Source organism: Serinus canaria, chromosome 8 (genome assembly GCF_022539315.1).
Source record: "Serinus canaria isolate serCan28SL12 chromosome 8, serCan2020, whole genome shotgun sequence".
Taxonomy (NCBI): Eukaryota; Metazoa; Chordata; class Aves; order Passeriformes; family Fringillidae; genus Serinus; species Serinus canaria.
In genome coordinates, this window is record NC_066322.1 from 28,140,174 (window position 1) to 28,166,505 (window position 26,332).

Here is a 26,332-nt window from a genome sequence, read left to right on the forward strand (position 1 = left end):
AAGCAAAAGAAAGCACAAACCAAAAAAACCCTGCACAACTGCGCCGGTGTCGGGGGGCTGGCGGGGTGCGGCTCCCCCGGCCCCGGGGCTGCGGCGGGGCTGACGCCAGCATTTCATCTCGGCGGAGAAGTCATCGGCTCTGACCACGGGGAGGGCTCTGCCCGCCAGGTCCCACTTTGCTCCCCTATATTTAGCCCATTATGAATATGGAAGAGCGTTGAAAATGATTCGCGCAGACATCCCTCTGTCCAGCCGAATAACGTCAAAGGCGGCAGCGGGCAGCGGGGGCCGCTCGCCCCGAAAGGAGCCCCGGCCCCGCCCGCCCTCGGAGCGGGGTCCCTGTCCCCGCACGGGGGGAAAACCGCGCTGCTGGCTGGAGGGACCCCACTGCGGCTGTTTCTGGGGTGTTTCGGGTGGGATGCGGGCCGGGCAGCGCTGCCCCCGCCGCCGAGCGCGGAGCGGTGCCCGCGGTGGCAGCTGGCGTGGCAGGGGCACAGCTGCGCTCTCCAAGGGCACCGCGGCCACCCTCGGCAGCTGGGCACGGCCCCGGGACCGGCTGCTTTCCCCTCCGTCCGGCGGCGGGGACGGCGCCCAGCGATGCTGCGGTGCCGGCGCTGTCCCCGCTCCGCTCGGGCTCCGGCCCCGATGGCGTGCGGAGCGCCCCTGGCAGAGCGGGGCTGCTGCTCGGCCCCACTTTGCCACCCTGCCCCGAGCACTGAACACCTTTTCCCAGGTGGGCACGCTCTCCCTGCCTTTTGGAGCCCAAACGTGCCCCAAAAATATTTAAGCATCTCCTTCTGCCTGGCTCCAGAGCACAGACTTGCCTCCTGGGGCATCAGCACCTCTGCGCCCACTGTTTTCCTCTCCATCCCAAAAGCTGGAAACCGATGGGGAAGGAACACGGGGGGCGAAACCCTTCCCGTAAGAGCCCCCCGGCTTGGGCTGGCTTGGGTTGGGGTTTGAAGAGCACTTTGTTCAGAAGGTTACCGTGGCTTTTGGGCGAAGCAGAAAAGAGGGAAAACAGCTTTATTCCAGCCGTTAATGAAATGTCATTTGCAATTCACTTCCTTCGCTGTCACGGGGCGGATCTGCAGCACCCCCGGACTGCACGGGCTCACACAGGGGGGTGCTGCTTTGGAGGGGGCTTTGGGAAGGGGGGGACACGCACAAAAGCATCAAAACACCACCACCCCCTCCTCCAGAGCTCGAGGTCTGTGTTTGCCGTGGGTGCTGTGGCCAGGTGAGGTGGCTCAGCCTCTCCTCTCAGAGGAACACACCTTTTCGGTGCGGTCTGGCCCGAGAAACACCCCCGGATTTTCTTTTCCCACTTATCCCACATCTATACCCCTGATATTTCTCACGGGCAGCCCGCAGAGTCCAGCTGCCTCCTCGAGCCCTGCAAGGCTCAGTGATGCAGCTCAGACCCTCTTTTCCATCCTCCCCCCTCTACCTGCCCCCCCCCCCCCCACCTCTTCCCAATTTCTGAGTGATCCTCTGCAGTCGTGAGCAGGTTTAACTAATCTTTCTGTCAGTGGGGTACTTTATGGAAATTGAAAACTAATTAACGTTCATCTCAGCATCTTATCGCATAAAAGCCCCACTGCCTGGGCCTCCCTGCTCTTAAAATAACAACGGCACAGGAGCAGGGAATATCTCGAGGAAGCCCACCAGGATGGGATGTTCCCAAGGACAGAGCATTCGGGATGCCCCTGAAAACCCCACTGCCAGGGATGGGTCACCTTCTGCTGGTTCTGGCCCGGCTCCTGAATCCATCTGGCCCACCCTACCGCCCTTCCCTCCGGCTCCCTCCACCCAGGAGGTGGGCAGAGGGTATTCCGGGCAAGGTTGGGCAGAGGGGGCTGGAGCTGGGAGGGCGATGGGGACGTGTGGTCAGAGCCGCTCCCGCCCGCAGTGACTCATTCGGCTTTAATTGCTCCCTGAAGTCGCGGGCTGCTGGCGGCACCGCATCAGAGATGTCACGTTATAGTCATGCGTGAAGAGCTAATGGTCAAGGGTGACACCACCAACAAAACATCCTCGGGGAAGCTGTCACTGATGGGGAGGATCAAAGGGCAGGGGGAGCGGCCGTCCCGCTGCCGCTGCCGAGGCTTGGACGGGCAGGTGCCCGGCACAGGGGTGGTGGCAGCGCCCGTGGGGCTCGGTGGCCACAAAATCACCCTGCCACGGCAGGGCCTGAAATGAGGGTGCTGGTCCATCCCAGAAGCCCTGGCGAGGATTTTCTTTGGCTTGGGAGCTTTACTCTGGCGTGGGTTGGGAGGGCTCAGGCTGAGGGTGTCAGCTGGGCTCTGCAGTGCCCTGTGCCAGAGGGAGGCAGTCCAGGTGTAGCAAAGCAGGCTGTGAGGAGAGATCTTGGATGTGCAGCCATGGGGGTGCCAGCCTGTCCCTTCGTGTGTCTGCACACTCCTGCCCTGGCCAGGATGCTCTGGGTACCTCCCAAGAGTTGAAGGGAAGAGCTGGGTGAGGCCCCAGCCTCACCAGTCCAAGAGGTTGAGTGGTTTGGCACGGTGGGGTTGCTTTTTTGGGGGCTGCCAACAGCACAGGCTGGTTGTGGAGAGCTGACTGTGCCACAGCAAGAGTAGCACAGTGCAAGGTGCCCTTTCCTGCTGCTCCTGTCCCCAGGGGCCACACCAGGACACAGGCTGTTCCTCTGCTTTGCAGCAGTGCCTGTGCATAGGATACAAATCATGTGGACAGTGCAAATGACCAAACACCCAGAGCAAACAACTAAATAACTCTTTAGTGCAGTACAACACCTGCGTGCTCCTGCCTTGCATTTGGCTCCAGTTTCCAGCTGCTGCTTCCCCCCTCTCTGTTGCTGGGCACAGCAGCTCTCCCCTCGCTGTTCTCCAGCAGGATGGGACATCCCCTCCCTGCCCTCCACCACCAGGAATGGTGGAGATGCTCAGGCAGCTGGAGCGCACGGAGCAGCCGAGCCGGCCGCAGCCGCCCCGCCGGGGAGAAGAGTTATTGCTGCAGTCACACTCCGGCTATTACCTCCCAACAAAAGGCAGCGTCTGCACAGCCGGGAGAGAGCCCGAGGACAGGGACAGCCCGGGTGACCTTCACAGGACGTGCAGCAGACAGGCCGGAGCCCTGATCTCCCCAGACAGGTGCGCCTGCGGGCGCGCCTCCACCTGGCCAGCGCGGCGGGAGCTCCCGGGATGCTCCCCGCAAGCCTTCAGCCGCTATCAGCTTCAAATCTCCTCAGCAGCCCCTGGCCCGAGTGGGATTTCTCTCCTCCCAGCACATGTCAAGCTTTCAGGTCTCGGGAAGGAGACAAAGGCGATGCTGCTGCCGGCGCCGAGCTGCTGGGAGATGCCAGTCCCCAGCCTGGTGCTGGAGTTCAGATCCATCCCTGCACAGCAGCGTTTTCCAGGCCCTGCCTGGCAGCCAGAACTCAGCAAGGAACCCGCTTGGAATAGCTGGGGATGGAGACTGAGGTGATGGCACTAAAGGCACGAGGGGATGAGCTGGGGGTCTCACCCTGAGAGAGTGGCTCAGGGTCTGCTGGCTGTGTCAGGGAATCATGGAATGGCTTGGGCTGGAGGGGACCTTAAAGATCACCTGGCTCCAAAACCCTGCCGTGGCCAGGAACAACTTCCACTAGACCAGCTGGCTCCAACTCCCATCCAGTTGGGCCTTGGACACTGCCAGGGATGGGGCAGCCACAGCTTCTGCAGGCAACCTGTGCCAGGGCCTCTCCACCTGCACAGGGAAGAATTTTTTCCTAATATTTATTCCTAATATTTAATCCCAGCCCTCTGTCAGTCTAAAACCTCCTATCACTAAGGTTAAGAGCTATCCCTGGAGCCTGAAGCACCAACATGAGCAGCAGCAGCTCTGGAACACCAGGACCCAAGGGTGACATCCTTGTCCTGCCTCTTGCCCTGGGAGTGAAACTTTTTGAAGGAACCCTCATACTGTGGTGAGAAACCACCTGCAGACAAGCAGAAACAACCTCCCAGCTGCCCTTCTGCTCTCTGTGTTTAAACTGGCCCAAATTCACCTTGGGGAGGTGTTGGGGGGGGGTCTGCAAGGGCAGGGGAAGCCTCATCACCCCCGTGTTCAGCTCCCCACAGAGTGCTGGAGAGGAGTAAGTGGCCAGGACTAAATGAAGGGGAGGGGGTCTTTGTGTCAGTAGATGTCAGAAAACAAAAAAACAAGCAGGACTTAAGAGCCAATTAAGTTTGTATAATGTGTGGGAAGTGCTGGTTAAAGGCATGGCAGCAGCTGAGCTGTACACCCATTTATTTCGAGGCAGTTTTCCACAGGAGCAGAGCACACACATATCATCACCACCAAATATCTCTAATAAGGCTGTCTCCACTAATAAGCAAAAAAAAAAAAAAAAAAAAAAAAATTTAATTATTTTGTTTTCCATTGAGCCAGGGTGGCCCCTTGAAAGCCTTTTCCTCCAGCTGAATCTTGAGACCTGGGTACAAACGTGGGAGGGTGGGGAAGGACAGCACAGCTGGGTTGTCCCATGCAGGAAAGTGCCACCAAGCTGAGGGTGACCCCAGGAAAGTGCCACCAAGCTGAGGGTGACCCCAGAGGCTACAGTCTCTGCTGACCTGGTGGGGAGGAGCTGCAGAAGCACTTTGTGAGCCCGAGCTCTGCTGCAAGCATCAGAACAGCATTGTGACATCCAGAGGGAGATGTCAGGTGCCTGCCTGGGACACACGGGGACATTGTCTCTCCGTGCCACCAGCACTGCCTGCAAAGAGGGGGATGGAGGAACCAGACTGAGGCGATCTGAGGGGCAGACTGTGCCTGTCCCTCCTCATTTCCCCTGTGCCTGACCAAAAATGCTCAGCCACAGCCCTCCCGAGCCCACTGTGTCCCTTCCATCAAATCCTGCCTCAGGAGGCTGCAGCAGGGCTTGTGCCACCCCACCTGCACTGCCAAGGCTGCTGTGACACGTGTGGCCCCCGAGGGTGGCACTGGGACTGGCACCCCAGCACTGCTCAGCACCCACAGCTGCTCCTGCACCTCCAGTGCTTTCCCTCCTGCATTTCCCTTGGCCTCAGCAGCAGAGATCCCAGGGATCTCAGACCCAAATCTGCCCAAACCCACTCAGATGTGCATGATTCCATCACAGAGAGGTTCTGTTTGTGCCTCCTGCTGGATCCAGGGGTCACAGCTGTGCAGCTGCCAGCCCTCCAGCACCTCTGGAAGCAGGGTGGATTCATCAGTCCCACTCCTGGCCGTGGGTAGCTCGAGCTCTCCGTGCCCACACCCACCCCAGGCTGCCCTCACAAACCTCTCAGTCCCAGGTTCATTAGTTGATAACCACGTTAATTGATAATAAACAACCACAGCTGGGACAGCAGCTGCACCTTCACCAGGGCTCATCCCTGCAGGCTGAATCCCAAAGGCAGCCCTGGAGGGACAGAGAGGAGAGGACAGTGGATAGGGGAGGGGGGAGCTCAGTAAGAGAGGGAGACCCTGATAGAAAGGGGGGGTTTCAATAGGAAAGAGATTCTAAATGATTCTAAAGAATCTTTTAGGAATGATTCTAAAGAATCATGTTCCCCACAAAATGCTGGGAAGAAAACAAAGGGGGGGAAAAACCACCCTAAACCAAATCAAAACACAATAAAAATCGGGGAAACTTCTTTTCTTTTAAAATGATCTTTCTTGAGACTTGATAGGAGAGGGGGGAATCTCAGTAAGAGAGGGAGATCTTGATAGAAGGGGGGTTTCAATAGGAAAAAGGGGGTTTCAATAGGAAAAAGGGGGGCTTCAATAGGAAAAAGGGGGGCTTCAATAGGAAAAAGGCAGGTTTCAATAGGAAAAATGGGGGGTTCAAAAGGAAAAATGGGGGTTTCAATAGGAAAGAAGGGTGTTTCAATAGGAGGGGAAGAATCTTGCTGGAGGTGGGTTTTGAAAGGAGAGAGGGTCTTGGGAGGACAGGAGGGGCCTCAAAAGGAGAGGAGGGGTCTCGGAGGGGCGTCTCAGAGAGGGGATTTTTCTAGGAGAGGGGTGTGAGCAGCAGCAGGGGTTTGCTAGCAGAGCCCTTCATGTTTAGCTGGGAAAGGTGTTCCGTGAAACAGCTGCAAAGAACGAGTTTTGGGGCTGCCCCATGGGGTTTAGCCACTCGATGCCCCAGCCAGGCTCTGGAAATGCTGCAAAGCACAGACACCGACCCGAGGAGCTGAAATTCCCGGGGTTTTGCCGCATCTCCCCGCGGCCCTGGGGGCCTGCAGGGGTGGGGACCCTCCATGAGGTGTCCTGGGAGAGGCTGGCTGGCAGGAAAACCCCGGGATCTGCTGGAACAGATGCTCCTGCGCCATAATAAAAGGTTAAATATTTTAATAAGCATTAGCCACATGTTGAAGGTAGAACGAGCTGCTTGCTTTCATTCTTCAGCCCCCCCCCCCCTTTTTTTTTTTTGTATGTAAATGAACTGGAAGCTTATTAACGAGATGAGAGGCTGGAGCCTAATTAGCAGCAGGACCAGGGAGCTGTGCTGGAGCTGAGTCAGCGAGTGCGAGAATCGCTGGCGCGGTCCCTGCAGCGCCGCTGCCAAACTGCCCCCAAATCCACGGGAATCGGGCAAAACCCGCCTGCTTTCGGAGGGTCGGGGGAGATCAGCTTCAGTTTGGGGTCCTGTCTGGACACGGCCCACCTGGGTCACCCCAAAGCCGCCGTCCTGACTCGATTCCCCCCGCTGGGTCCTTGCGGCTGGGGCTCTGCCGTGTTTCCAGGCGCACATTGAATTTTTGGGGCAGCGGCAGCAAGCCGGAGTGGGGCAGGACTGAGGGGTCTGTGGCAGGGGCTGGGCTGCTCTAGCCCCTCTGGAATTTGTTTTAGGGACTATTTGCTTCTGATGATGGCTCTTTGCGTTCTAAAGAATCATTTTCCCCACGAAACGCTGGGAAGAAAACAAAGGGAAAAAAAAAAACCAAAAAAGAAACAAACCGAAAACAACACAACAAAAATCCGCGAAACTTCTTTCTTCTCTTTAAGATGATCTTTCTTTTCTCTCATCCTTTTTCCTGCCCCTTTCCTGGGAGCAGAGGACAGACCCAGCCAGGGCACAGGGGGAGCGGACAAACCCCTTTTGTAATTTGCACCTTCCGAAGGCGCCGGCAGCCGAGCGGCCCCAGCGTTCATTTGCATTTTTAATTACCTGGGCTCTCCCTGCCCCCCTCAGCTGCCCGGCCTGGGGTCAGAGATGGCTGCAGGCAGCGGGACCTGGGCTGAGGATGGGCGAGCTGGTGAGGCAGCGGTGACATTCCTTTTCCCCTTTTTTTCTTTTTTTCTTCCTGTTTTTTGTTATATTTTTCTTCTGCTTCAGCTCGGTCCAGCCCTGCCTTTGTGCCGTCCATCTGCCCCCCTTCCTCTGGGTTCCATCCTCGCCCTTCTCCTGCTCTCCCACCATCGAGCACCCCCCGCAGCACCGCGTTCCCGCTCCCCACGCCACCCCCGGCACTGCCAGCACACACAGAGGTGCCACAATTCCCCCGTAAAGCGATTAAAACTCTACCTCATTAGCAATAATTAAAAGGTGCAGCACACATTCTCCGTAGCTCATGCCTGGAGGGGTAGGATATTTTGTTTCTATTCTATTCTATTCTATTCTATTCTATTCTATTCTATTCTATTCTATTCTATTCTATTCTATTCTATTCTATTCTATTCTATTCTATTCTATTCTAAATTCCATTCCATTCCATTCCAATTTTATTATTTTGGTCTGGGTTTATTTTGTTCAATTGAAATTTATCTTACATTCATTCTATTTTACCTGTATTTTTTTTTTTTTAATCTTATAATATCTTTTTATTCCTTTCTTTTACTGCGTTGTGATTTTATTTAATTTCGTTTTATTTTATTACATTTTTAACACTGAATTTTCTTTTTTAGGCCCTCCCCCCCCCCATCCCCAGGGTGCTGGCACAGGAGGGACGTGGGGACAGCCACCCACCCCGAGCAGGGCAGGGCGGGCTGCCTGCATCCAAGGCACAATAAAATATTTTACTACAAAGCAGAATTACTCCAAAGACTGATGGGCTGACTTGTGAGACCCACTCACATTTATGGAGGTCGTAAGTTATAGACTCCTGGTGAACTGGAGGAAAACATAACCCTGGCTTTTTATAGGGGAAACTTCTGCTATATATTAAATTCTCCTGCCAGTAGACGGGGCTTTACTGCCAACTGTAACTTTAACACCTCCCAGCTCCTCGGTTAGGAGGGAAGGATTATTAATAATGTGGGTGTAGGTCGCCAGCCTGGGCTGTCTGCTCACCAAAAACCCTTTGGAAGCTTCTGCTGTGGGAATTGCACGGGGCTCTGTGCTTGCCCTGCCTTTTTTCCCTGTGATTTTTGGTCTAAAATGTTGCAGTGTGAAATGGTAAAGTGCTGGAGTTGCACCTCGGGGTTTGCTGAACTTGGTTGCCCGAAACCAGGGAAACAGAGGGGGGAAAATAAAATCAAAAAAATCCTACAGATAAGTGAGTGGCAGGGGGAGAAGGGAAAACAACGTGGATGCAGAGAGGGGGATGGAGATGGCGAGGAAGAGGCAAACAATCCCGTTTGGCATTTGTGGGTTTCCCTCTCATCCACAAGCAGCCAGCGAGGGGGAATAGAGGGAGGAAGGCAGGAGGATGCTGCACCCAGCCTGGCTCCGGGAGGCTCCGAGTGCCCTTTTCCCACCTCAAACCCGCCTGATTTCGGCAGAGAGCGGCCAAGACTCGAGCCAGGCAAGGAGCCAGCGTTTTTTAGGTTTTGTTTGTTTGTTTGTTTTGGTTTTGTATTTGGTTTTTTGGGTATTTTTTTGCAGGGGCAAACCCTCGTGTCCAGCAGAACTCACCTCCATATGCCCAGGGAAACTGAGGCACTGGGGCAGGCAGCAGGGATGCAGTGCCTCAGGCAGAATCCCAAATCACATCCCTCTGGCTCACACCATCCCAGCATCAGGATATTTATTGCCTTTGTTCACCCCCACCTCTGCACCCCAAACTCTTCCTGCACCTCCTGGGAAAACCCCAGGGTATCTCGTTTTCTTCTTTTTCCTCCCCAAAAACCACACCAGCTTTGGTTTCAGGGTTTTGGTTTTGTTTGATTTTTTTTTTTTTCTGCAACAAAAGAAACTATTTATTTGGAATATACATTTCTAGTACAAATCAGGAAAATGCAACACCTACACCTTGTCCGTATGGCCGAGCCCACCCAAGGATGTGTGGCAGAACCTCCCCCAGCCCCAAAAACATCCTCCAGCATCACTGGGGCCCGGGGAGACTTAACATTTCCCTGCTTGGAGCCGGGCTGAGCCTTGATGAGAAGGGAACAGCTGGGAGCAGGCTGATATTTAAACTGGAATTAGGAGGGAGATAATTCCTGGGGCGGGCAGCCCGGGGGGCTCTGCCGGAGAGCGATACAGTTAATTTGCAGCCCGAGCTGGAGGCTGGCCCGAGCTGATATTGCCGTGTTATTTAGAAGAGAAAGGTCAGGCTGGAGACTGAATAATCATTGACAAGAAATCCATGGGGAGGCAGCTCCAGCATCCCATCCTGCCCTCCCAGGGGATTCATCCCGAGGGGATGCTGCCCGTGCCCACGGGGTGCCAGGGGGATTTTGGGGCACAGAGTCACAGCCACCCCCCAGTCCATCTAAAATCTCCATGGACAAGGCAGAGCTGTCCTGGTTTTCATCCTATGCACGAGCTTTTTTTAAATTATAAATTATTTTAAAATTTAAATTGATTTTTTTCTTCCCAGAAATGTTTTCAAATTTTTTTCCCTTTTTCTTTTTTAAATAACTTCCCCCCGCCCCAGGAAAACAGGAGAGGCTATCAAGCCTTCCCCTGCTCCCCAGTCCTGCCCCAGACCTTCGTGTGGAAAGAAAATCCCATTTCTAGCTTTTCTTGGAAAGCAGTGCACAAGTCCAAAAAAGCAGTCAAGGGATTTTTTTTTTTTTACATTTTTTTTGTTTTCGGTTTTGTTTGGATGTGGGTTTTTTATTGTTTCGTGGGTTTTATATTATTTTTATTTTGTTTTGTTGGTTTTTTGTTGTGGGTTGGTTTTTTTTTTTTTTGTTTTGTTTTTGTATTTGGTTTTTTGTTTTTTGGTTTTTTTTTTTTTTTTTCAGGGGCAAATCCTCGTGTCCAGCAGAACTCACCTCCATATGCCCAGGGAAACTGAGGCACGGGGGGCAGGCAGCAGGGAACTCCCAAATCACATCCCTCTGGCTCACACTATCCCAGCATCAGGATATTTATTACCTTTGTTCACCCCCACCTCTGCACCCCAAACCCTTCCTGGGGAAAACCCCAGGGTATCTCATTTTCTTCTTTTTCCTCCCCAAAAAACACACCAGCTTTGGTTTCAGGGTTTTGGTTTTTTTTGATTTTTTTTTTTTTTTTTTTGCAACAAAAGAAACTATTTATTTGGAATATGCATTACCAGTACAAATCAGGAAACTGTAAAACCTACACCTTGTTAGTATCGTCATAGAACATAAAAGTTTCAATTGGGATCAGAAAGACAGAGGCCTTTTTTTTTCTTTACAGAAGCAGAAAAGTTTCAAAACCAGGTTGGAACAGAGAGTCTTTTTTTTTTTTTTTTCCTTTTTTTCTTTAAGGGTTTTCCTTTTTTTTTTTTCCTTTTTTTTTTCCTTTTTAATATTTGGAATCCATTAAGAAGAGAAAAAAAACCCCAAAAAGATGGGGAGAAAAAAAAATAGAAAAGAAAGAAAAGAAAAAGCAACTCCGAAGTGGATCACCTTTACAAGGGATAGAAAGGGCTTTGCAAGAACAAAAAAAGCAAACTGACAAAACCAACCCCCCAGGCAATGTCTGATTTACATCCTCTTAATAATAATAAAATAATAATAAAGGTGTACGAAAACAAAAGGACTCCAGGAAACCTTGGGATTAAAAGGAACACCCCAAACCCTAAACTGGTCAGTGATGTGAAAAGCTCAGGTTTTTTTGGGAGGAGCAGGAAAATGTTTTAGGAGAAAACTGAAGTGATGCCAACCAGCACCTTCCTCAGGGCTTCTCCTTGAGCCCCACTTTGCAGCCACTGGGATTTGGGGCTGGATTTGGGACATTCTGGCCACGTGCCACCCCTTGTCCCAGCTCAGGGCTTGGGGCCAGGCTCTGAGACCTCATCTCCAGCAGGGTCCAGGCAAGGCGAGGCTGGGACACTCCTTACCCTGAATCCCTCAGTTCTGGGACGCTGGGGTTCAGGGAAGGGAACCAACCATCCACATGTTTTGGGAAAGATTCCTGCCCTCTCATCATCACTTCCAGGCAGCTCAGCAACACCCTCAGAATGGAGGGTGGAACCTGTGGAACGCCAAGGTGGGCTCAGGGCTTGACTCCCCCCCACCTCCTGCCCAAAACCCCGGGGAATTCCACCTCTTTTCAGAGATGAAATCCCAACTGCTCAGCCCCAGAGCAGCCACACGAGGATCCTCTGGAGCTGGGGTCTGAAATGCTTCCCCCAAAAACACCACCCTCACTTTTCACATCACTCTGGTCACAGCTCAAAAGCGCAGGGGAGGTGGCAAGGCCCTCGTCTAGGACAGGTCAAAATAAACTCATCATCATCATCATCATCATCATCATCGTCATCATCATCATCATCAAAGCCCCCTCCCCCCATCCCAAACAAGGCAAAAAATTAAAAAAAAAAAAACAACAACAAAAAGGTTCATTTCTGGGTCTCAACGTTAAGAAACATAAAGTGTTAGACTGTACCTATTAATGCTCACTATTCCAACCATTTTTTTTCTTTTTAAAGTTTTACAAAATGAATTACCGTCACTTTTTAAACATTGTGTAAGAAGAAATGAGTGTGCACAACTCTACACTTTTCTAGCATTCTTGAACTAATTCACAAATGCGAGAAAATGGAAAAAAAACCCAAACCATGGGAAAAAACAAACAAACAAAAAAAAAGGAGGATGAATGTAGGTAGTTTGATGTTATAAACTATACAGGAATGAAGCGCTTGTTGCCACAGAAAGAACAGGGATGGGGACCTTCCCCCTGCTCAATTTTGCGTGCTAAGAGGGTCATTTTTTATTCTTTTATTATAAACACTATTAAATTCCGACTGCGTTTTTGGTTTTTTTTTTCTCCTTTATCTGAATATACAAGAACATTCATTATCAAATGTTCGTTATCATCAATACTACAAAGAACGAGACACAAATCGCAAGAAACAATGGAAAATGTTAATAAAGCTGAAAGAATCGTCGAGTTTTTTTTGTGATTTTTTTTTTAATTTTTATTTTTTTTGAGTTTCTGCAGGTTTTTTTTGTTTGTGTTTTTTTGTGGTTTTTTTTGTTTTGTTTTGTTTTTTTTTTTTTTTGGTATCGAAGTCAGGTTTTTCTGGGCAGAAAAGAGAAATAATAATAAAAAAATAAAAGAAGAAAAAAAACCCCACAACACTCAGGGCTGGAAGAGGGGAGGAGAATGGGGAGGAGAAACAAAACCCAAAAATTAAAAAAAAAAAAAAAGCCAAGAAAAAGGCAAGCCAACACAAACTGGAGGGACCAGCTGGGGAACCCAGGAGGGGATTTGCAAAGTACCGTGGAGGAGCGAGGGGCAGCCTGGGCAGGGGGAGCACAGGGCAGGGGGCAGCCCCAGCCTGGGCTGGCTCCAGCAGGCCGTGGTTTGGCTCATTCCCAGGTGCTTTCCAAAGGGATGGTGGCATTCCTGCAGGCATGGCACTGCTGTGGCTCAGCAGGAGAGGCCTGAGCCAGTGCTGTGTCCCTGGAGCGCTCTGCCAGGACAGGTTCATGTAAAACAAGCTGGAAGTGGACAAAAGGCAGCGCTGAGGGAGCCCACGGGAAGACGAGGAGGAAAGTGGGAAGGTGCAGAGCTGGGGAAGGTGGGCAGCACCTCCCGACTGTCCTTGCTGGAAAACAACCTTCTCCGTGCTCTGAGCACACAGCTGGGAGGCAGCCCCAGGCCCCTCATGTCACATCCTGCTCTGCCCACTCCTGGCACGGATGCAAAAGGAGCAGGAAGTGTCACTGCTGGACACACGACACCCCTGTGCTGCCAGGTGACAGCGTGCTGGAGCTGCAGCCACACCACCAAGGACCATTATTTTTTCCAGCAGAAGGGTGGAAGTATTTTTGGCAGAGCTCTCATTTTAAATGGTTTCTGTTTAATGCTGCTCCGAGCTGGCAGTTCCCACCTCGAGACCAGCACAAGCAGGGTGAGCACGGACATTCAACAGTGTGAGGTACTTATCCCAGGGGATCCTGGCATCCACCACGAGGTGCCAGACATCCTGCACCCACACCAGTCCCCACCACACCCAGGGTCTTGATGCAGGCTGGCTCAGCCTCCTCGTGCCCACTGACAGAATCGATGGCCACGAGTCCCACCCTGGCACGAAGCTCAGCCCGCTGCCCAGGGAAGCTTGTGCTGCCTCTTCCTGCTCTTCCACGAAAGCCACATCCTCGAGCACCAGTCTGAAAGGGCAGGATAAAGCCTCGCTTGCCAGCCACCATTGCCTGTCCCAAGAGTGGACCAGAAAAGCTGGGCAGAAAGTCCTGGGAGTCCTTCCATGGCCACTGCCCAGGTAACTCCTGGGGTCAAACCAGCAGCTCCAGCCCCCAGACGTGCCCCAGTGGGGCAGCCACCCATCCTACAGAGCAAACCTGTGGTGTGAAGAGTTACCAAAAGACGCTCGCCCCAGCACTTCCAGCCCCTGGCATTCTGCTGCCCATCCCTCACTGATGGCTTGGCAGGGCTTAGGGAAGGCAGGGGTGGCACAAACCTCTGTGGGTCCTGCCTGAACTGGGGAACCCAGCTCCTCCTGGAAACGGGAGCCAACACCCCGTGGCACTGCCCTCCACCACCAGCCTCTGTAGGTGCTGTGAGAGAAGTGCTGGTGTCCCACCAGCCATCCATGCCTGATCCCACACAGCTCCATGGAGGTGTTATCAGCCATGGCCGCTTCTCACCTGCCTCTGCCTCCCTTCCTTCCCTCCTCTTCTCCCCTCCAACAACAGGCAGGCAGGACAGCAGGATTCCACAGCTCATCCTGCCAGTGGCAGGGATGCTTGGCTGAGTAGGGCTGGCACTAGGAATTTCCCCAGGGCTGGCGATGGGAATTGCTGGTACCTTTTGGAAGCGAGGGGGAGCATGCTGGCTCCTTCTACGTGCACAGGGGCTGTGCCACCTGCCCTGTGCCTGCAGCAGCCAGGGGACAGCTCACCAGGGCAGGGCTGAGCGAGGGAAGCTGCGGAGATAAGGAGGGAGCAGATTCCCTACGGTGGCAATTCCCTATGGAGAGGTAGCGTGAAAGGAAGGGGGGCAGGGGCTGCCTGCTAGCGAGGGAGCGAGCCGTGACTGAGGTACATTTGCAGCTCCTCAGAAAGACACCCAGCACAAGGCTGTACACTGCTCTGGGCTTGCTTTGTGTGGTGGTGGTGGATTTTTGCTTTTCCTCCTTAAAAATCCTTCTACCTTGGGTGGGAAGCGGGGAGGGGAAGGGAGCGGTGTTGTGGCGGTGGCGGGGAGGGGGAAGAGCGGCTTCTACCCAGAAAAGAAAGGGAAGAGAGTATAAAGAAGTGTCCAGATTGGCTGAAAAAAGCATCCCGACGAAGAGAAGAGAAGGAGTCTTCTTGTGTGTGCTGATTGGGTTCACCTCCAGTCTGACTGCTGCGGTGTTAGGAGAGGCCCCCTCCTCTCCCGCCCCCGCCGGGGCCGGCTCAGCCAGGGATGCAATTTGCTGGGAGATCAGTTGGAGGTATCAGAGTGAACGCTGCCAGGGCCTTCTGTGGGGGAGGTCACCGACGATGGGGTAGTAGCGTCTTGCCAACCTCCATTAGCCTGAAGGAAGGGACACACACACACACGGACATCAGTCACCCCATGGCAAGGCACAAGCAGCCCTACCCAAGGCACCCGTCCACCTCAGATCCGCCCCCTTCTCCCTCAGCTGGGACAGGTGTAGGAGGCAAAGATGTCCCCTCTGACTCCCCCATCCCACCCCAGGCCACAGGGCTCCATCAGGCTCCATCACAGGGCAGAAACATTTCTGCTGAAAACAGATTTTGATAAACTGCAAGTGCTCACAGAAAGCTCATCCCTTAAAAAAAACCCAACGTATTTCTCCAGAACCCTGAGCTCTGGTGGTTTGGGGTTTTTTAACCCCTGATTATAATTCTTCCTCATATAGAAGAGAGAAAATAGCAAACAGAATCAGCAGCCTGAATGTTATCTGAACCCACGTGCTGTGAATATGCAGAACAAGCAACACAGGGTCCCATGGAACTGCTGAGCTGTGCTGTGTCCCCCAGAAAAGCTGCACATCCCCGCCTCATCGAGGCAAACAGAGCCACAGCTCGACAGAGGTGCCAACACTTTATCCCATCTGAGGGTTCATGCAGCAAACCATGGCAGACAACTTGTTTCTTCTCCTAAAAACAGATGCAGAGCCAAATTCTCCAGGCGCTCCAGAGCTGAGCTACTGGAGGGCCCCGGCTGCCGCAGGCAGGAGCCGGCAGCGCACAGAAGCTGCTCCTCTGCTGCTGCCATCCCCTTTGGAGAGGAGCAGATGTCGCACCCAACCTCCTCTGCTTGCTCTGACATTGATTCAGTGCTTGGCAAATTAATCCTTCCCGAGCACTGCCCAAGCTCCAGTTGGCAGCAGTCGCTGTCCCGCTTTAGACACGCCCGGGCTGCTCTGCCCACTCTGGCTGCCTGGCCTGTCCCACTGCCTGCTGCATCCTCCAAGGCTGGCCCTGCCAGCTGGGACCCTGCACACCCCACAGGGCTGAGAGGAGGAAAACTCCCCACCCCACTGATACCTTAGGTTTTAAGTGTTTCTGTTCTGCTTTGGTGTGAAGATTTTAGCTTTATATTAAGTGTTACTGGGATCTTTTCACAGGGTGGTGAAGACAAACCAGTCCTGTTCTAGCTGGAGACTCAAGGACAATCTCCTCAAACTTCAGGCCCAAAGCATAAACACTGTGAGAAGAGGAGGGCAGGCAAGCAAGCAAGGGGGATGAAACTTCATCATTTGAAGCTGTTAATTGGACAGTTAACTCCTAGATGCAAATGGAGTAAAACTTCTGTGAGATCTCGTGACCAAACCCTCTTTTGTTTCTATCTTGGAGCCATCTGGGCAGAGCCACAACTGTGGCACTGGTACTGCCAGGGTGTGGCCTTTGAAGGCACTTCAATAAATACCCACTTTATTCCTCTTAATTCCATCTAACCTCTGTTCCAGCTCGTTAAGGCACCACAGAGGTGCTGCTGCTCAGCCCCTGTCTGCCTGAGAGGCTGCTGTGATGGGAGCAAAGAGCAGGAGAAGCCACACTGGAGGAGTCACACCACCTCACAGCGGGACACACACCGAGCAAACAAGACAAGAGGTGTGTGCACACTCCTTGCTGTGCCCCTGTGCTCTTCCACACCTGCATGGCAGGAAAGGGGCTCAGGCAACAGCAAGGGAAGCAGGAATCAAGACCTCAGCTTGCTCACAGGTTAGCACTCCCCACTCTGCTCCACCTCGGGTACAAGTGTGACACCAGACGATGCACGAGCATCACCGGCCCTGCGCACCCCATGCCCACTGCCCCCACCACCTCGCACCCAGAGCCGGGCCCTGACCCACCATCCCTGAGCTCCCCAAGAGGCAATACCCACCCTTACACATCTTGGACTGCTGCAAGAGGCAGCAATTACTGTAGATTATCAGCCCGACAATGACAGGCCGCGTAAAGAGAGACACAGAGCCAACTCCGCCGCCCCGAGACTGGCATATTCAAGTACACTTAGGACATTAATAGCAATTTACGTGCCATCAGTGAGAGAGAACCACAATAGCTGTGCTGGCAGCCTCTTATTACCAAGCCTGTTATTTGTTGGAGTTACAAGCTATAATCACAACAGAAACTTTCAAAACCCTTATCTTGCGTGACGCACCAAATCTATTTCAGAGCCGTAATTGCTATGTCACCGGAGAGTTTGCTGCTTAATGCACTCAGATGCCATTTAGTGTTTGCAGGGTCGTTACAGGAGCAGGAGGGGGGAGAGGAGAGCGGTGGGGGCCCGAGGAGGAGCAGGGCTCTGGCCCTATTGTGCTCAACTATTTTTAGCCTTTTCTTTTTTGCCTGCCAGCCACAGAAGCAATCGAGCGGCACCCAAAACCCTTGGAAGGTACTGCAGATTGGGAATGAGCCCTCCTGTGCTTCTGGAGTTTGTGTGGCTGAACACAACCAATGGGAAGTCAAGGGGATGTTGGGGAGAAGTAAGTGTGGCCTGGGAAGGCCGTAAGTGTTGGGTCAAGATAGAAAGGAGGACCCAAGGTTGTCTCTGACCCAAGGTTGGCTGTGACATCTTGACACCATCCTTTGGTATGGAAAAGTCCTCCATGAGGAGGCTGGATCCTTCCCCAGGCAGAGGGCATGCAGGCACCATCCCCACTCATCCCAGTTCACTCCATTGCTGCATGGACAAAGCCACATGCGGGATCCATCCAGTTCCACCCCGATGGCTCTACCTCTTCCAAGCAAGGAATGCCCTGGGGTTTGACTGTAGTACATCAGTTGGGATCTCCCTCAAAGATAAGGCAAGGGAGTCTTTTGAGGAGGCTGCTCCTCCTTGCACAGCCCCTGCACATGGTTGTGACTTCTTCAGGAGGGGCAGATGCCAAAGACAGAGCAGCGGTCTCCAGGACATCTCCTCAGATGTCACCTTCTGGTGCCAAAGCACAGGCAAAGCCTTGGTGACTGTCTAAATATGGAGCCCCAGTGAAAGACTGCTGAAGCAACTGGTTTTGATGCCCAATTCCACAGGTCTCAGCATTTTTGTCACCTCCAGCAAGTCTGGCTGGCTCCCTGCCTGGGCCTCCTACGTGGGGCTGGGAGATGACTTTCTGCCAATTTTTAAAGACTCCTTCTGCTTAGCAAGGAGGCTGTCTCAGCACCCCACCCATTGTGACCAAATCCTTGTCCCTCCAACAATGGCACAGGGCATCAGGTCAGCCTCCAAACACACCAGTTACCAGCCAGTCTGACAGAGCAGCCTCAATGCCTTCTCAGACCTCTGAGCTCTTAAGAGCTTTTATCAGGGCCTCCTTACAATATGCACTGAAGGTCTTATCACACACCAGAGAATCCAGCCTGGTCAGGACATCCCTTCCCAAGGGTCATCAGAGATGCCTGGCCATCAGAACACACCAAGCCTGTGCACTGAAACACTGCCAGACCAACTTCCATACCCCAGCTGGTCAGACCATGAACCAAAACTTGACCATGATGGTGAACGGCAGCTGGCTTGAGGAACAGAGCAACAACTTTTCTCCCAAGGCTCAACTTCTTAGAGCAAAAGATCTCCGGTCAAATCAGGGGCTCTCAGCTTCTTACTGTACCAATCCTGGCTGATGAGAGTGGATCCAAAACTCCCTGCCACTGGCCACCAACATCCAGGTCACACACACACACTGCTCTGTGAACAGGCACAGGTCTGCACAGCAGCAGTTTTAAATCAAAACCTTTACTCTCTGATGAACTTTGAACAGCTTGTCATTTTACACATTTAAATCATCTGTAAATTAAATTAGGTCCAAAACCAAATTTCTGAAAGAGCTATAAGATGACTATAGCTCACTCATTCAGTAGCATATGGGGGAAGTAGAACACTTGGTGGCTCTACAGCCATAGGGCAGCGGCAGGAAAGGTGATGTTGGGGGGTAGGACACTCCAGAGGACTGTGGCAATAAACATGCAACTTCTACTGGAACCCAACAGAACCTGAGCTTTCCTAAATGCTTTGAAATCCCTGCCCTTGGGGGACCTCCCAGATACACATATGGACCCCCATGAACAAACACTGTCCAGACAGACCAAACATATAACAACTCTCACTTGACGGTGCAAAACCCTACAGCCTCAAAGTCTGCCAAAAGGGGTGCCTCAAACCCCCAAACCTCCCGAAAGGATTTAACATTTAACAAATCTCACCTCATGGTGCAAAACCCTACAGCCTTAAAGTCTGCCAAAAGGGGTGGCTAACAAACCACATCTCCCGAAAGGAGGGGAGGTCTCTGGTTCTGCTCAGTGTGACCCAAGGCTGTGTATCCACAGGACAGCTCCTCTCCAGCGCCCCTCCACTGTCAGAGTGTCCCCATCCCTTGCTGGGAGCGGTGCTGTCCCCACCTGTGAAGGAGAAGGCTCAGTTCTGCCTCAGCCGTGGGTCACAGCGCCGGTGATGGCTGGGACGTTGCCCATTATCCTGCTAACGATGCAGAACTGGCTCCAGCCCTTCCCGCCCTTGGAGCAGCCTGTCAGCCTCAGCAGCAGAGCCTCCCAGGGAACTGGGCCGTGGGTAGATCCCTCTCCTCAGCTGTCACAACTTACACGCATTTAAAAATTCATCCTCCATCAAGGAAGGCAAACCCCGAGCGCTGTCTCCACTGCCAAGGTTTCCAGCAGTGGAGCTGGGCAACCTGCCGCTGACTTCCCGGTGCTGACGGGCTCCAGGGATGACTTAACCTCAGCCCCGTGCAGACATCATTGTGACAGGGCTCTTGACTAGGTTTCGGCTCATCTCCTTCCAGCAGCTCTCGGGGACGCTCGGGTGATGTGGGGACGGCAGCTTTGTGTGTCACAATCAGCTCTGCTCCGCATTCCTCCTCGGCGTGGAAGGGTTCAGGGAAAAGCAGGGAAGCCCTGCCTGCTGGACACGGTCACCCTGCCTGCACCGAGGAGTTCCCCAGCACCAATGCTTCCAAAAGGGCAGCCACACCTCAGGGGGGGACAAACTGGGATCCATCAAGGGGCCTCAGTGGATGGGAAGACATTAAGTGACAATCAGGCTGGAGCACACTGGCTGGGATACAGGGGAAACAAACAGGCAATTCCTAAACTGTCTGCTCAGCTCTGGACTCCTTGCCTCATTCCCCATGCCTACCACAGCTTTTTGGGGAATTGAGAAGTCACCCACATGGTGCAGCCCCTTTGCCAACCAGCCCCTCTCTTGACAACACCAAGTATGGGTCAGTTTGGGCTCTTGCCCTCCCTGAGAACCAACCTGAGAAGACAACAGATGCCAAACATGCCAGATCACCGTTTGGGATGTACAGAGGGAACTGCCAAGCCCCTGCCACTCTCAGTTCACCAGTTCTCATTGCTACTCATGAGAACATTGGTTCTCCCACAGAGAACCACAGCCAGAAACACCAGCCCAGCTCTCCTTGTCCTAGTCAGCTTTTGAGTTTTCGCTCTCTCTTCCTTCTCCTCTCCCCAGTCACCCCCTCCCTGCCTCACAATCCCCAGCAGCAACCCTCCCCCCCAAATTTTGGCTTAACCCAGCCCACTGTTATTTTCCAAGCCAACTGCAACTGTAATCAGCTCAGCCTCTTTCCTTGGGGGTATTTTAATTTATACAAAAGTATCATCTCTTATCATGATCAGCCTGCGATTCATTTACTCTCCAAGTATTAAAAAGCCAGAAAGGGAATAAATTCAGCACACGGAGAAATTAATGCGGAACGATAGGCTCTTTCATGTGGCATTTCCAAGTGCTGTTTTTGCAAGGGGCTTATGTAATGAGACATAATTATCTGCACATGTTCAATTACATTACTTCACAAATCCTCCCTGCCTCTGCCTCCTGACGTCAAGCCGCCCACTAAGCCCCGGCGCCCGCAGGAGAGGGGAGCAGAGCCCCCCGTCCCAGGGCACCCCTCTCTGCATGCTGGTGGTGCCCGTCCTGCAAGATGGTCACACGCCAGGTGACAAATGGCCCTGTGGACTGGAGAGTGATGGGACTGGCTGGTGAAGGCACCGTGCTGGCATCTCAGCTGCAGGACCACCATCCCACCCAGAGGATCACCACCTCTCCAACCAGCTCAAGACCACCCAATCTCACCCATCAGCATCCCCATGTCCAGGGCCAGCTGCCTCCTCCTCTGGGCCACCCTGGACACCGCTGCCACCACCCACTCAGCGCTCACAGCCTCCTTTTCCAGGCTGCCCTCCTCTCCCAGCTTGCTGTCACTGCTGCTGAGATGGTGGACGATTGATCTGAGAAATGAAGTTGGATTGCTGTCCCGAATCTACACTGGGTTCTCCTTGTGTGTGTCTGATCGATTTCCCCCTGTGCGACACAGCTTGTCGCTACGAATTTTCATGCTAGTCAGAACCCGCCAGCGCACCCAAGAACAAGGAGAAGATGCTCCAGAGACCGCCCTCCCCCTCGCATCCTCCCCCAGCCCGCTTGGGCGAGGTTTTCTTGGGTTGACGCCGGTTGGCTTTGTGGGCTTTTTTCCTCCTTTTATTCGCAACCGCCACCGCCGCCAACCCCGCACCGCCACCACGCTCCCGGACCCTGGCCAGGGATGGGCTATTTTTACCCATCCAGGATGGCGCCGCCTGGATGGAGCCACCTCCGCGCCGGGGCGTTTGCGGTGACATTCCCCACCATGGCTACGGGAGGTGTCACCTGTTTAGCAGCTCCCATGGGGCGAGCGTGCATGGCCGCAGGTGGCGGGCGGACGCTGATGGGCTGTGACAGTCCGAGACGCCAGCTGCCTGCACGCAGCCTGCCCCGGCTTTGCCACTTTTTTTTGTGGGCAAAGCTCCGCCGCTGGCGTGACCGATACAGAGGCAATAAACTAGGTGACCGTAAAAGCAAAGACAAGTCCCACTAAGTGGCATTCTGAGCCCTATGGCTTTGAAATAATTGGTAGTGAGAGAACAAAAATGATAAAAAAACAACCCAAAAGACCAGAACCCGAGCCTGTTTTTTTCCTTACACTGATGCCCTGCGGACTATACATCTGACTTGCCGCGAGTCCATCACTGTATCCTCCTGTCTGGCTGATAACATGGCGAAGGGTATCCACCTAAACAGACCAACAACAACAAAGACACAAATTAGAAGGAAGGAAAGGTTAGTGGCCAAAGCTGCTTCCGTTCATCTTTGGCAAGATAAAAGCAAACAAACACGAATAACAATGATCGTGGTCACCATCGTAATAAAGGTGGACATTCGAAGAGGGATCAAAGAGAGCCGCAGCTGGTCTTGTGGAGAGAAATGAGCCAGAGGACCTCTCCTGCCCCCTCACCATCCCCTGCCCACCCCAGCAGCCCTGTCACACTCTCCTTGGTCCCATGTCCTTTGACAAAAAGAGTGGGGAGGCAGAACAGCATGACAAGCATGGGGTGGCATCTCCTGGAGCACATTGTTGGAGCCATCTCCACCATTGTGTTCAAGGACCCACCTTCCTACCCTACCCCCTTCCACCCTTGACCCCAAGCACTGCTCACGGAAGCAGAAGGAGATCTTTGGAGCTGGCTGAGCACCTCTGCTGTGGAGGGCCCAGAAAGGAAATATACCTACCATGGCAAAGGCACCAGCAGCTCTCCTCTGGGTGCCCCGTTCCTTTCCCTCACACCCCCAGCCCAGCCCCAGCAGTGGCACATGTGGTGAGCATGTCTCACCACCCATGGATGATGTGTGCTCCACGTCCAGCCCCACGGGGGAGCAGCCTCAGCCTTAGAGAGTTCTCCTTGCCCAATGCAGAAGTGTCAGAGTGGCTGTCGTCTCTCAGCACAGAACAGAGCCTTAGATGCCACAGAGGGGACTCTGGCATATCTGGACGTCGGATGGAAGGTGGGAGAACTGAGTGAGATCCTGGCTATTTTAAATTCTTTCTTTATGCCCCAAGCATGGGTTGAGGTTTCAGCATTGCTGCTCAAAGCTCCCTTGCTCTCTCCTCCTGTATGTACAAGGGGTGGTGTGAGTGCCTGTGCTTTGGGGAGGTGCAGAGATGGTCAAGGGTGGCTTTTAATTATAAAAAAATAATTTAAAAAATTACCTACATATTTGAACATTTATTGCCTTTCAGCAGACACCTAGTTTGGCATCAAAGGAGTAGGTGGAAGTCTTGGAAAACGAGACACCAGTCCAAACATCTGGCCCATTCCCTTGGAAGAATAAAGCAAGCAGAACCTAAACCTGAGCTGCTTTTGTTTGACTTTGTGCCTATTCTCTGAGCCTTCTCTCCTCCTAGTACGACTATCAAGCCAGAGCCAAATGCATTCACAAAGTGTGGGCAAGTCTCCTCAAGACCATGGTTGTTGGTTTGGTCGGGTGTTTGGTTTCTTTTGGATTGTTTTTTGGTTGGGTTTTTGTTTTGTTTGTTTGTTTGTTTGTTTTTTTCTTTTGGTGGTTGTTCCTGTTGTCTTTTTTTTTTTTTTTTTTTTTTTTTGGTTGGTTGGTTTTTTTGGTTTGGTTTGCCTTTTTTTTTTAAGTGTTGGTTGGTTGATTTGTGCTGTTTGAGATTTTCTCTTTTCAGACGGGAGGGAGAAGTGCCAATACAATCAAAGGCTCCTCCAACACTAATGCATTCACTGGCAGTACATCGGATGGGTCCCTACCTGTGACTGCACGTTGGCTCCAACCTGGGCCCCTTGGTAAGAATCCCCATTGAGAGACTGCACGCTCATGAACAAATCTCCAGAGTTTGACATGTTAAAAGAACTGGAAGAACCTGGAAAGGAAAGAGTGAGGCACCTGAATCACAGAAAGGAAAAAGATCCACCCCATGACTCTCAGCCAAGAGGAAGGAACAACATGCAAAGCAACCACAAAAACAAAAACACACAGTCAGGGTTAGTAGTATGAAGAACAGAGCAAGCAAAAAAAAAAAAGGATGCACTCTTGAGGTTATTCAAAGCCACATGTTGTTACAGCTCAATGCCAAGAACATTCTTCAACAGCTCCTCAGCTGGAGGAAGGATTCTTCATGCTTTTGACTGAGACAAGCAAAACACAGCCTGGAGGACTCAGACAGCATCAGAATCCTTCAGACAGCTCTGAAGGATCTTGGTCATTGGAGGTGTCCACCCAGCAGACTGTACTAGAGACCAGAATTATCCAGACAAGCCCTGCTATCAAGAGCAGAAGCCTCTGCAGCAGGTGAACCAAGACCATGCTGAGAAGCTCAGACAGGGTGGGTAATTCTAGCCCGTACTGCTCCCTGCAGGGTGAGACACCCAGAGCCCATCCAGCCCCATGGTTGGAGCTTTGGCTGAGCCACATGGGGCTCTGTGAGGGAGTGGTGCATGGGGTTTGCCTTCAGGACATCAGGAACCCATCACTGGTGGGAACTGCAGAGCACCGGGAGAAAAGGCTCACAAAAATATGAAGGCACCTGGGTTAGACTCCCAGTGCCCATCACGCTGGCAAAAGTCTTTCATTGTGAGAGAACACGAGGGTGTCACAGCCCTCCTGGGCCAGCTGCCCCAGAAGAACAAGCTCTGTAAGCAAATTCCCCACTGCATGCTCCAGTCATCGGTGTTACGCTAAAAAATTGTAACAGTGAAGACAACTGGGTGGGATCAGGAGAAAAAAAACCACAAATGAAAAGAAAAAGTAAATCCCGCCTTTGCAGAAATAAAAGTTTTATGCCTCCAGCTTTGAGAGATATCTGAGCACCTCCTCAACCACTTAACAGAAGAAACAAACCCATCATGTAACTGTAAGGCAGGGAAGGCAGCAAGGGGGTTAAAAATAAATAAAAAAGGTTTTATGGGATTATTTCAGAATTTATCGTGCAGATCAGCGCGTTAAGTGTGAGACAGCTCAACGTGCAAGGTTTAGTTATACATGACGTTAGCCTTGGAAAGGAGAGACTTCAGGGGCCCAGGTCAGCTATGCTTTCAGCTCCAGTCCCAAATATGCTCTCATCATCTACACTGCCATTTCCAGCTTGGAAGACTGGCAACCACAGTCCTGGTGGAATTGCCCAACTATGGCTCATGCGTACGCTCTGAGAAAAGCCTGGCAGTCCCCCTCCCTCTGCTGGATAGGGAGGAAACAGGGACAGATCCCAGCTGCGCCCTGGAGGTGGACCAGGAAGGCTCCTCTGAAGGAAGCCACCTCTGACACAGGTCAGGGAGCAGGTGGGAGGTCTATGCTGGAGACTTCAGGTTCACTACATTATCTGCTGCTCTCTTAGTGACCAGCTATTTTGTCAGGAGCTGGCAGTTCTCAGAATCCAAGGAAAGCAGAAACATCACTGCTAGATACAACACCCAAGACAGTCAAGAGAAAGACTCATCTTGAGCACAGTGAGTCTTGGATCAGGACCCTCCCACTGGTGCTCTGTGAAGCCAGGAATAGCTCATTGTCTGTGCTCACTGTCAACCTGACCAACCTGTTCCAGAGAGCAATCCCACAGCGCTGCGTAAAATAACCGGGACTAGTCAGGAGGCAGCTGTAACCATCACCTCCTCTGCTCAGCTGGCAAAGGGCTCCTGTCACTTCCCAACCTCTCAGGTTACTTGCTACTTTGAAGGTAAAAAAGCTAGAGAAATGAGCTGGCAGACTGGGGCCAGCCCACTCTGACACTGCTCAACTCAAAGCGTGAAGATGGGCACATTTCACACACACAAAGATGCTTCCGACCCCGTTTTCTGTTGCTGAGAACCAAAAGACTCTGCAGCTACCACTCACAAGAAGCAGAGAATATTTCCCTCCTCTTTTGAGGTGAGCAGAAATCTTTGATATCACACAAATGATCAGTGGCAGAGCTGGAGAGAGGACTCTGGAATCCCTAAGCACCTGGCATGGCACTGCTATCACTCTGCCCCCAGCTGAGCAACATTTCATCCCACCTTCCCCTACCAAAAGAAAATTACAACAACAATAACAAATAAAAATGCCATAAACTTAACTGATATTTTATTGAAACTTAACAAACCTGGCCATAAAATTGAGACTGGGAGGGAGGAAATAAAAATAAACAAACAGCCACAAACTCTAGTTCTGAAGAGCGACGGTGTCTTGGAAATCATGAGGAGCGCTGGAAATGTCACTTACAAGATATACACTGCTATTGGCAAGGGGTGTTTTTACAATATATGTGCATATCTAAACAGTAAATATGTCTTGCTGCTGATGTGGATGCAGAGATAAATATGCGCATACCAATGGCCCCCATGTATGGATGCATTTGGATCAGAGCTGTAATTGCAGAGCCCTCTGCACTGCCACGCTGCTGCTGCTGCTGCTTCAGCACTCGGCTGTCTCTGCACTCACCACGCCCAAAATCACAGCAGCTCAAAGTCTGAGACACAGCTAAAAGGGGCTGATGCACCCAGCTGGGAGAGGGGGCAGCAGAGCGAAAAGCCCTGGAAATTTAGACTGGGATTTCCTCCACAGAGATAAGATCCAGGAATACAAGTCAAGTCCTTCCACTAGAGTCCTTCCCCATTGTAAATCTAACCTGTCCCTCTGAAATGATCCTTTCCTGAATGCATCACTGGCTTTTTGGGTGGTTGTAATTTGGTCTGGGGTTCCTCAGGAATTGAGAGGTTG

The 26,332-nt window shown here is 52.3% G+C and overlaps 1 protein-coding gene across 2 annotated transcripts in view; it reads right to left on the reverse strand.

Annotated features, from left to right (window-relative positions):
* Positions 1-10,616: 10,616 nt before the first annotated feature.
* Positions 10,617-26,332, reverse strand: part of PBX1 (PBX homeobox 1) — a 132,131-nt gene continuing 116,415 nt past the window's right edge. Inside the window, exons 7-9 of one of the 2 annotated variants that reach the window (XM_050977242.1) lie at positions 23,389-23,501; positions 21,762-21,851; positions 10,617-14,827 (exon numbers count right to left, since the gene is read on the reverse strand). In XM_050977242.1, the coding sequence (XP_050833199.1) occupies positions 14,735-14,827; positions 21,762-21,851; positions 23,389-23,501 (296 nt within the window). In that variant the 3' untranslated portion in view covers positions 10,617-14,734. The remainder of the gene's footprint in view (positions 14,828-21,761; positions 21,852-23,388; positions 23,502-26,332) is intronic. The other variant, XM_050977243.1, reaches the window with a different exon arrangement.